This window comes from Phascolarctos cinereus, unplaced genomic scaffold, assembly GCF_003287225.1.
Source record: "Phascolarctos cinereus isolate Bilbo 61053 unplaced genomic scaffold, phaCin_HiC Scaffold_2;HRSCAF=192, whole genome shotgun sequence".
Classification (NCBI taxonomy): domain Eukaryota; kingdom Metazoa; phylum Chordata; class Mammalia; order Diprotodontia; family Phascolarctidae; genus Phascolarctos; species Phascolarctos cinereus.
Window position 1 is genome coordinate 332397550 of NW_027555625.1, and position 10916 is coordinate 332408465.

General features: G+C 48.4%; 1 protein-coding gene across 3 annotated transcripts; it reads left to right on the forward strand.

Annotated features, from left to right (window-relative positions):
• The first annotated feature begins 3645 nt into the window (after positions 1–3645).
• On the forward strand, positions 3646–10512 carry SNCB (synuclein beta). 3 transcript variants are annotated; one of them, XM_020998860.2, is made up of 6 exons: positions 3653–4052; positions 5020–5154; positions 7393–7434; positions 7662–7780; positions 8848–8937; positions 9816–10512. In XM_020998860.2, the coding sequence occupies exons 2-6, from the start codon at positions 5034–5036 to the stop codon at positions 9846–9848; spliced, it is 405 nt and encodes a 134-aa protein (XP_020854519.1). In that variant the 5' UTR covers positions 3653–4052; positions 5020–5033; the 3' UTR covers positions 9849–10512. The 3 variants fall into 3 exon arrangements, with proteins under 3 accessions (XP_020854520.2, XP_078006431.1, XP_020854519.1); XM_020998861.2 differs by lacking the exon at positions 9816–10512 and having other exon boundaries at positions 3646–4054; positions 5023–5154; positions 8848–9433; XM_078150305.1 differs by lacking the exon at positions 9816–10512 and having other exon boundaries at positions 3647–4052; positions 8848–9433.
• The last annotated feature ends 404 nt before the right edge of the window (positions 10513–10916 follow it).

Below are 10916 nucleotides of genomic sequence, written 5' to 3' on the forward strand. Positions count from 1 at the left end.
TGGTCAAGGATCAACTAAGGAGTTCACTCTTTCTTCATCTAGCTATTAGTTTTGCCTTCCCAGATAATTAAGAACAATCCCTATTTTGATTAGATCCTCTTATTGAGAAAGCCCAGGAAATTAGATGAAGGACACTGTTAGAACATTAATTCTTAATTTTTGTAACGTAACAAAGCTTTAGACTTAGGAGCAGAGCCAAGATGGCAGACAAGTGGGAAGAAGCATATCTGAACTTCCCAAAACAACTACTGAACAAAAGTCTAGAAAATGCACCAGATTGAATCCTGATCAGTAAATTTAAAAAATTTGGAACCAATCATGTTTCTCACCCAGTCACCATAGGAAGATAGGTAGAGAGGTACAGTGTCTAGCTACCACCATACCTTACAGAGCATGCCAGTGCACAGGAACTGAAAGAGGACTGAAAATATGGACGAGGGCAGATCTACACAGAGAGGCTCAATCTTGGGCAAGTTGCAGAAATACCTGCCAACTGGCAGCTCTGTCATTCATTGTCTAGTGTGCATTCATAGATCCAGGATGGACAAGGAAGTGGTCTAAGCCTAGGGGTAATAATGTTCCATAATGAGGAATAGTTGCTGGACCTAGGTAGTGTACCTTTAGAGGAGTAAGTTCAGAAGCAAAAAATAATGTTGAGATTCTGAGCATAGGAGTGGGGTAGGGTCTCAGTTCTAGCTCCTAGGCCTGTTTGCATTGGAATTATCAGGGCAGGAAATCCCAGACCAATGAGAGCCTGCAACTGTTTCATTCTGAATCTGCAGTGTTTTCCTAATAGTGGCTGAGCTCAGCAAAAGTCTACTGGAATTCCAACCAAGTGTAAGCCCATGGGTGTGTTGCTTTCTAGTAGAATGTAAGCTTCTTGAGGGCAGGGACAGTTTCATTTTTGTCTCTGTGTTTCCTAGAGCCTAGAACAGTGACTGGAACATAGTGGACATTTAAGAAATGTTGGTTGGACTGTGTAATGAGATGATAAGACATAATTGGCACCTTCATATGTCTGAAAGATCTGTTGTGGGGAAGAAACAAACCCTGACCTTATTCTTATCCCTAACCTTAATCCTTAACTATAACCCCATCTCAATCCTGAACTTCATCCCTAACCCTGATCACAGCGTTCAGGAAGGTTAGGGTTTGTTTTTTACTAGAAGAGGTAGAATGATATGAGAGAGCACCTCAGACTGGCTCATTAAAACACTGGATTCTAGGCCAGGTTCTATCACTAAGTTGTGTGCCTTTGTACAAGCCACTTTTCCTTTTTCAGTCTTGGTCTCTTCATCCTTAAAGTGAGGGGGTTAGACTAGATGATTTCTAAGCACCCTTATGACCCAAGATTCTATGAGTATAGAGATCACTGTAATTCTAACAATATAGAAACCAATGAAATGATTCATTCACCCTTAATTCTAAATCCGTCCCCAATTCTGTCCCTGTCCCCTGCCTTAACCTGACTTTGATCCATTCTGGATCCCAGATCCTGACTTTGTCCATCAGTTCAATAGTCTAAGAGGACAAGAATGAAAGGGTTTGAGGACTGAACCTCTCCTTTCTGAGACTCTTAGAACAATATTGGTTTACAAAGTGCTTTCCTTATAACGGGTTTGTGATATAGATAATATGTCTTGATGGGGAGAGTCCCCGTGAGGAAGCTCCCTCAACAAAAGCAGTTTAGCAACTGTTCTATAATTTATATCCATAAAGAGTTCCTTGGGGCACTGAGAAATTAAGCACCTTGCTCCTAGTAACGAAGTCAGTATGCGTCAGACACTTGAACACAGATCATTCTGATTCTAAAGTTGGCTTTCTATCTACTATTTCACATAGTATAGGCAGACAGTGTAATGCAGTGAAAAAATCAACACTGAATCTGGAGTCAGAAGACCTGGCTTCAAATCCTGGCTCTGCTCTGTTCTTACTACCGACATGACCTTGAACAAATGAATTTAGCTCTCTGGGCCTCAGTTGCCTCATCTGTAAAATGAGGGGTTGGACTAGATGGTCCCCAAGATCCCCTCCAAGTTGGTCTATAATTTTAGTAGTATCATTTCAAACAGGGAAACTGAGATTCAGAAAGATAAAGTGACTTGCTGAAGGCTACATTGCTAATGTCTTGACTTGGAATCCACATTTTCTTACTTTACATCAAGGCTAGAAGAAGAAGAATAGCTTCCATTTAATTTTCTTTACAGCACTCCTGTCATGTGAGTAGTGAAAATAGTACTACTGAAGAGGAAACTGAGCCTTAGAGAGGTAAGGGGACTTAGCCGAGTTTACACAGTCAAGTCAATAAGCATTTTCTTTCTTTTTCTTTTTTTAATACTATTTTATTTTTTCTGATTACATGTAAAGATAATTTTCAACATTCATTTTTTGAAAGATTTTGAGTTCCAAATTGTAGACAGTCCACTGGTCTACACTCTAAGTGGTAAAAAGTGATGGGGTGCTTGTACTCAGACCTCAACTCCAAAACCCTTGCCTCAAAACACTATCCCTGACAGTTTTCTCTCCAGCTCAAAAACCCTATCTCTGGCAATAACTCAGGAGTGGGCCCAGGGAGGCAATCTATCTCACTGTCTCTCCCTGTTACAAGAACAAGCTGAGCCCCTGTAGAATTGCCCTTATATGAATGAGACTATATTGTATCAACAAAACTATCATGTACTGATTCCCACAGTTATCATATACTATCTAGAGGTCAAGTTATAAACATCAACTATCGAAGCTATCTTATTACAGGCATAACAGACCAAAAATACACCCTGACACCCCTTAGAAACCCTCTTCTCAACCCCCCCCCCCGGGGTTTCCATTAGCAAATGATGCCTGTGACCAAGATTGTATGTTATAACCTAATTAGCATACTTGCTACATAATCCACTGCTTTTCCTATGTAGGCTTTAGCATCATTCCTGTTAGGTTGCAAGTTCCCTAAGGAGCTGTACATGCCATATCAGTGTTATAATAAACCTTTGCCAGCTTGACTTAAAGAATGCATGAGTTGGTAAATTCATTCCAGACGACCCTGTCCTGTGCTTTGGTCCTTGGGGGTCTCTGAACTTCTCAAACGCATCAGAAAGTGTACTTTACTTAGTATCAGAGGATGTCTGTTCAATTCCTGAAGGCTACAGGACCTCAGGCAAGATTCTTTACCCACTCAGTCACTTCATTTGTAAAATAAGGGAATTCAAATACATGATCCCTCCCAGGAGTAAGTTCTACTATCTCTAGTATGAAATCGGGGGGGGGGGGGGGGGGGGGGGGAGCTTTAATTGCAGCTGGTAAGGTATGGCTTTGAATGCTAATTCTATAGCTTTGCTGCCTCTATGACCTTGGGCGAATCCTTTAACCTTTATGGGCCTCATTTTCCTCCTTCTGAAGAATAAAGAAGTTGGACTGGCTGTTCTCTAAGACCCTTTCCGGTTTCCAGGTCTACGATCCTATTTTTCCCTCTAGCCTCCTTTCCAGCTCTAATAATCCATAGAGATACACATATTTTGACTCTGAAGTAGGAGTACAGGCCCTCTGACCTGGCCCCTCCCTGGGCAAGCTGTCACGAAGGAGGAGAGCTGCGCCCCGCCCCTCTCACCACCCATTCCCCTCCCCTCTCCAAATCAGTGCTTGCTCTGGCCGCCAGAGGGGAGCCGAGAGCTCATAGCTGCCGCAGCGGCCGAGAGAGGAACTGGGAACTGGTAGCAGACCCTGGGGAGGAAGAATCGGAAGACAAACAGAACCAGGGAGAGCGCACGGAAGGCCAGGGACAAACTGTCGCCTCCGAATCTGGCCGCGCTACGCTCCATGGCTCAGCCTTCCTGCAAGTCCGGAGAGATCTGAGTGCCCCCTGCACCCGCACTCCAGCTCCGGCCCTTCCCGAAGAGACATCGCCGCCCCTCCATCCACCAAACACCGCCGCATCCCTCGCTCTCTCCATCCATCCATCCATCCATCCATCCATCCATCCATCCATCCATCCATCCATCCATCCATCCATCCATCCATCCATCCACCCATCCACCCCCAGCCCGGTCGGCCGGGCCAGGTAAGGCAGCCATGAGCCCGGAAAAGGGCTACAGAAAAAGCTGCGGAAGGGGGGGGGGGAATGCCAGGGCTGCTGGGGAGCTGGAGAGGGTTGGGGAGAAAAGGTGCCCTGGGGCTTGGGAAGAAGGAAAGCACAGGGCGGCGGGGCCGAGGGAGGGCGGAGGAGGGGGAAGGGAAGGGGATAGAGTCTGTTGTAAAAGGAAGGGATTTGGGGGTAAAGGAGAACCGAGTGCTGGGGCTTTGGGGGGTGGGGGGAGAAGCATAGGTCACCCTGGGGCTGGGGGAGGGAGGGACACAGGGCTCCAGGCTGCCGGTCTGGATGAGGACAAGGTATCGCGGGGTGCAAGGAAAAGGTATTGGAGAAGACAGAGCCTGGGGTCTGGAGGTGGAAGAAGAAGGGGCACAGGTCCCTAGGTCTGGGGGCGGGATTGAGCTCCCTGGGGGAGGTGGAGAGGAAGGAGCATAGGGTACAGGGGTTTTGGGGAAAAGTGGGGAATAGGTTAAGCTTGAAAGGCATCTCGGTAGAAGTAAAGCCTGCAGCCCCCAACCTCATTTCTCCTCTCTGATTTTCTAACCCCCCACTTAATGCCATGGGTGCGTGTGTGCCTGCGCGTGTGACTTCGTGTGTCTCTATGTGACTGAGCATGCGTCAGCGCACTTCTATGGGTCAATGTGTGTGGCCCCCCAGTTGGTGCTGTGGCTCTGACTCCACTAAAGCCCCCATAAAGGAGTCCTCAGCCCCTCCCAGTTTCCTGGGCTTCAAGGACACTGGGACTTTGGCCCACTGTGAATGGGAAGGGATAGGGGCCTCCCCAGGGAACTGGACTGAAGAAAATAGGGTCCTCAGAGGGGAGGCATTGTGAAGGGAGGCAAAGAGGAAAGGGAATGGCTTCCCCTCCCCCACTTTTGGGATTTCCCCCAGGATGCCTTCTCTGGGGTCAACAGGTCATCTTTGTCCTGCCCCCACAGATTCCAGCAAGATGGACATGTTCATGAAGGGCCTGTCCATGGCCAAGGAGGGCGTGGTAGCTGCTGCAGAGAAGACCAAACAGGGGGTCACAGAGGCTGCAGAAAAGACCAAGGAGGGTGTTCTCTATGTTGGTGAGAGCTGCCCCCTTGCACCACGAAGACCTGGTCTGACCTAGGCAGACTAGCCAGGCTTTACCCAGGAGGCCATCTCAACAGAGCAGCAGGGATTGGAGTGTGAAAGTCATGGGTGGAGGATGGGTCAGTGAGAGGAGTCAAGAGGGAGTGAGATGAAAAGTCAAGGGGTAGTGAACAGGAGTCAGTGGGTTACCAGCGATTAGAACAATGAGTTAACAGAAGGAATCACTATGGGAGGGATCAGGGTTCAGGTGTTGGAGTGGGGAGAGTGTTAGAAGCAGTCAAAGGTGATATGGAATGAGCTCTGGGCAAGGACACAAAAACTTAACTGTGCCTTTAAATCACATTTTAGGATTTTCAGGAATTATCTCTGAGCTTCATTTTCCTTATCTTTAAAAATAAAGATAATAATGTGTGTTACCTACCTCACAGAGGTGTTGTAGGGAAGTATTTTGAAAACCTTTTAGAAATGTGCCTAATCATTATTGTGATGATGGGTTAGTGGTGGTAGCCAGGGGTCCAATAGGGATTCAGTAGGTGATGCTATGTATTTTTGTCTCCCCCATCTCCTGTTCACTTCTCCATCTAACCCTTCATTCTGTCCTCTGGTTGCTGAGGAATCTCCCCATTTCATCTCATCATCATGCTCCTTAGTCAGCGTGATATTGGTACCAGATCTAAGGCTCTGAAAAAAAAAGGTCACTTGGATTTCTAGACTTAAGAGAAACTAAGAGGAATCCCTAATGGAAAGGGGGGGGCAATGGAAAGAGAATGGGGGTCTGGGAAGCTTGGACTTAGAGAAGCTGGGTTTGAAGCTTGACTCTTCCATTTTGTAGCTGTGTGACCTTGAGCAAGTCACTTTCCTTCTCTGTGCCTCAGTTCCTCATTTGTAAAATGAAGGAATTGGATTAGATAATCTTTAAGGTTCCTTATAAGTCTAACTCAATGAATCTAAAGTGCTGCTCTCAGGGCCTAGCACAGTGCCTAGCATAATAGACACTTTATAAATGCTTGTTGATTCATGCCTGGGTGAGCAATGTAGCTTCTATCATTTCTCTTCCAGACCTTAAGCTAAAACCTAAAACCTTCTAAAACCTTCCTTTTTGTCTCTGAAGGTACAAAATCTTTTCCTGCTTGGTACTCAAGTCCCCCTTTGTTGTCTAGTGAAAACTGCTGTCTTTCATAATTCTCTGTCAAACTGGGGAACAACTCATATATTTCTTGTATATTCCTTATGTATCTTTTTCTCACACCCTCTTAAAGCTGGTTTTCTGGCCTCTCTACAATTTACATTGCCTTTGTCTTTGTCTTGTTCCTGCCTGCCCTTATCTCCTTCTAACTCTCTGCCCACCTCTCTTGAGTTAAGGACCTCTTTCCCCCACAGCCTGGGACCTGCTATTCCTTTGATAAAATTTCCTTTTCAAGAGCTACAATATCCATGTTCTTGTTAACAAAAGCCCCCTTCAAATTCCAAAATACTTAACACACTAACTAGTGATGCCCAGAGCCTCAGGTCCTATTCACTTGTGGGAGGGGAAATTTTGTCATAGGACAGAACCAGTGAGTGAAATGAGGGTCCACATGAGTTGTTGGTGGCTAGAGAGACCTTCTCCTCTGCCTCAGGACCACCAGGCAACAGCAGCAGGAAGAGCAAAGACCAGACTGGCCTTCTCAAGGACTGTGGCTGCCTGTCCCTAGTCGTGTAGTCTCTCTCCTGAAAAAAAAAAAAAAGACCCATTTGGATTCCGTTGGCATCCAGGATTTGCCCTGGTCTTTGAGGAAACTCTCCCAGGTCCAACTCAAGAATCCCAGACTCCTCTCTCTCTCTCTCTCTCTCTCTTACTTCTTCTCTCCTCTTCTCTCCTCCTCCTCTCTCTCTGTGTGTCTCTGTCTCCGTCACACACACACACACACACACACACACACACACACACACATGAGGACTCCCTGACTCCGGCAGATTTTGGGGCCACATTGGTCTGGTGGGTAAGGGACAGTGTTAGCTACTGGTTGAATTTTCTGCCGCCTTCCCCTAATCATAAGATGAGATAAAGACCTTAGTAAAATAGTTCAAGCCCTTTATGGTACAAAGGGACAAAATGAGGCCAGAGAAAGGAAGTGACTCTAAGGGACTGCACTTGAACTCAGGTTTTCTGATTCTAGGGCCACTATGCACTTTTTCATTCCATTGTACTAGAGGGCACTCTCTGACCCCAGACTTTTCTTTTTCTCTAGGAAGCAAGACCCGGGAGGGGGTGGTACAAGGCGTCACATCAGGTAGCCCCTCCTCCCTTCCCCTGCCCTTGCCCCGGGTGGTACTCCGGGAAGCCTGGGGTGTGCCCTAGGACAGCACGGCATCCCGGGAGGCGGGAGGGTCACTGAACATGCAGTCCTGCGGGAGGGAGTCCTGGGTCCGCTGTCTGAGTTGGGGCAGGGAGGGACCTACGCTCCCGGCCCTGGCCACAGCGGGGCAATGCACTGATCCCTTTGCGGCCACCTTCCAGTGGCCGAGAAGACCAAGGAGCAAGCTTCCCAGCTAGGAGGCGCGGTGTTCTCCGGGGCTGGGAACATCGCGGCTGCCACGGGCCTGGTGAAGAAAGAGGAGTTTCCCACCGACCTGAAGGTGAGCGCTCCCTGGAGGATCTGCGAGGGATTTGGGAGAACTCGGCCCGCCCAGCCCCACCCGGCCCCACCCCACTTCAGACACGCCCTGGCAGCCTCTGCGTTTGCATAAGAGCATGTCTGTGCTGTAGCAAGCTGTATTGCAAGCATGCATCTCTATATCAGTGTGGCTTGTGTTTGTACATCTGTGTTTGCACAGATGTGACCTTAAGGGAGTGGAGTCAAGGTCTAATCCGGTCAATTTTGTATGTGCTCTGCCAAAATGATACAAATCGCATGTAATTGGAGAAGATATTATTTACCAGTCTGATGCATGGCTACATGTGTGCGGTCCTTGAGGACCCCTCTGTGCATTCCACAAGTGTCCCCTTGGGTGTATATAGGTACCTTTAAAAGCATGAGCCAGCCACACATGCCTACAATTGCCCTGTGTTCGTAAAATTTGTCACCTAGGTATATAAAGAATAGGAATACTAAAGCCCTCAGGTGTGCTTGCTATACTCATGATTGCATACAGGCCTGTGTGCTGTAGGTATTAATCTTGTCTATTCAGGTTGCATTATATACCCGCATGATATCTGTGGACTCGTCTGTGCATCTTCATGCATTTGAGCCACATATGTGCCCTGTGGGGGAGCAATGGTCAGCAGACCCACTTTTGTCTGTTGGTATTTGCCTGGGTCTGGGTGGCAGCTGGGAAGGGGGAGGGGGGAGAGTCTTGGATCTCACCATTCAGCGGCTGCCTCCCAGCTTATCTCAGAATAGCAGCAGCTGAAGGAACCAGGCCACAGGGGGGTGGGGGGGGAGCAGTGCAAAGCAGGGGGCTCATGGCAGGGCAGATGAAGGGACAGTCTCTAAGAGGAGATACCCCCAACCCTCACACCCATCCCTTTTCTTCCCCTTATGGGTTTGGGGAGAGCTGTCCAAGGGAAGAAGTGGGAGAAATACCCAGTCTGGTCTTTGTTTTTCTTCCATTTCCTACCCTCTTTCTTGGGTCAGTCCATCTGTCTTGAGAGGGTACTGAGTACTAAGGACCCTCCCTCAGTGCTCCCCTGTTTCTTCTTCTAGCCAGAAGAAGTGGGCCAGGAGGTTGGGGAAGAGCCAATGGCTGAGCCACTGCTGGATACTGAAGGAGAGAGTTATGAAGAGCCCCCCCAGGTAAGCTCAGCACTGGAAGAAGGCACTGAAGTCAGTCCAGGAGAATAACAAGCCTTTGGATTCTCAGGGCCAGCCCTCCCAGACTCAGACCTTCCTCTCTTGCCCGATCCTTGGAAAGCCAGGCTAAAGAGGAGAAAGGAGTTCCTGGCAGTGCTGAGGCCTCCAGTGTTCTTTCTCCTCTTCCAAGAAAGAACATGGGGGACCCTGCTGACCCCAATTTGTGCCTCAGCTTTCTGCTTATGTACTGTAGCATGTTTGTATGCCAGCATGTATCTCCATATCAATGTGGCTTGTGTTTGCACATCTATGTTTGCACATATGTGACCTTAGGTGGGGAGGGGTCATAGAATCACAGAAAGTCAGACCTGAAAGGGACTGTGAAGACCGTGGAATGAAGGATGCTAGAGTGAAAAGGGACTTTAGATGTCATCTAGCCCAGGGGTTCCTAACCTAAGGTTCATGAACTTTAAAAAAATTTGATAATTGTTTATCAGTATACTTGTTTTCCTTTGTAATCCTATATACTTTATTCTATGCATTTAAAAACATTATTCTGAGAAGGGGTTTCTGGGCTTCACCAGATTGCCAAAGACACAGAGAAAGTTAAGAACCCCTAATCTAGTCTGAGCTCCTTCTTTTACGGAAGAGAATATTAAAAGCCCTAGTAGGGCTTGGCCAAGATCAACAAAAGTTAGTAGCAGTGCTAAGACTAAAACTCAGCTTTCATGACTCCCCTATAGGGAGGGGAGGGAGGTTTCCTAAGGGAGAGAAGTCTTGAACAGGGGCAAAGAATGGGGATCTTCCAATGCTATAACTCTGGATCTAAAATGTATTTTGGTTCCTTTCCATGTCTTTCCCCACCCCAACTTCCCCCACAGGAGGAGTACCAGGAATATGAACCAGAAGCATAAAGGGCCGGGCTCCGGCCCTCCCACCAGCAGCACAATAACCGGCCCCCTAACCCCCAGAGCCAGGGCTAACCCCTACTCCCATTCCCTTCAACATAATATCTTCCTGACCCAAGCTCCTCTCTCCTTCCCAGAAGTCTGTGTTTGGTGTCTGTCCCTCCCTCCCTCCTGGGGGCAGTGGGCGGGGTGGAGAGCCTCCCAGTTCTCCTCCCCCAGCCACCCCCTCTCCCAGGGTAGGATACAGCATGGCCCATATGTTTTTAAACAAAGTTAGGCAAAATCAATCCTGGCCTAGGCTAAGACTGAGTTACTCCCTGCCTGGATGGGGGCTCCCTGGGTGAGCCTGGGTCCCCTATGCTTCCTCCCTACAATTGGGCTCCTGGGGCTCCCCAGGGTAGCCTAGACCCCCCTCCAGGACCTAAGAACTTGTGTTTTTAACCCAAAGCAGGAGCCAGGCCGTGTATTTCCATCCCCTACCTCCAGTTCCTCTGTCCCCTGCCTTCCCTTTGAAAATTTCACTGGAGTCACCCCCAACCTGACCCGGCCCGGGCGGTGTGTGTTGTGACTGTGGCATGGAGACATCCTTCCCCTCTTGTGTGTGTGTCATGGGGCTGCCCCCCATTCTGGGACTCCCCAGTGTGTCCATAAATAAAGCCAATTGTCTGTACCCACCCCTGTGCTGGCCTCATCCCCTTCCAAAACACCTGCAGCCCCATTCTGGTCAAACCTGGGCTCTTGGCTCCTGACCTGGGTCTCTGGATATAACTGTGGGACCTGATCTTGGTCCAGGTTCTAATCCCTGATCCTTGTTTGGAACTCTGGTTCTGGCCTGGCGAGCTATTTCTGGTCTCAGTCCATGTTCCTTGGACCCTAGATACACATGGAGCCCTAAGACATGACTCTGGGTGACTTCCTTTCTAGGCTTAGACTGAGAGTTTCTTTCATCTCTCTACTGTTGCCCCCCATCCTTGCCCCAGCAATGGAACCCTTCCCCACCCCCGTGGCTTTGTCTCCTCTCTCTTTTTTGAGAGCCCTGCTACCTCAAGGGACGGTAAATCTTCCCTGGGTTAG

Bases quoted from the DNA above. Each gene is read 5' to 3' on its own strand.
- SNCB (XM_020998861.2), top strand. From the start codon at position 5,034: ATGGACATGTTCATGAAGGGCCTGTCCATGGCCAAGGAGGGCGTGGTA. The intron at 7,435-7,661 runs GTAGCCCCTCCT...GCCACCTTCCAG, and splicing joins GGTACAAGGCGTCACATCAG to TGGCCGAGAAGACCAAGGAG. The intron at 7,781-8,847 runs GTGAGCGCTCCC...TTCTTCTTCTAG, and splicing joins AGTTTCCCACCGACCTGAAG to CCAGAAGAAGTGGGCCAGGA.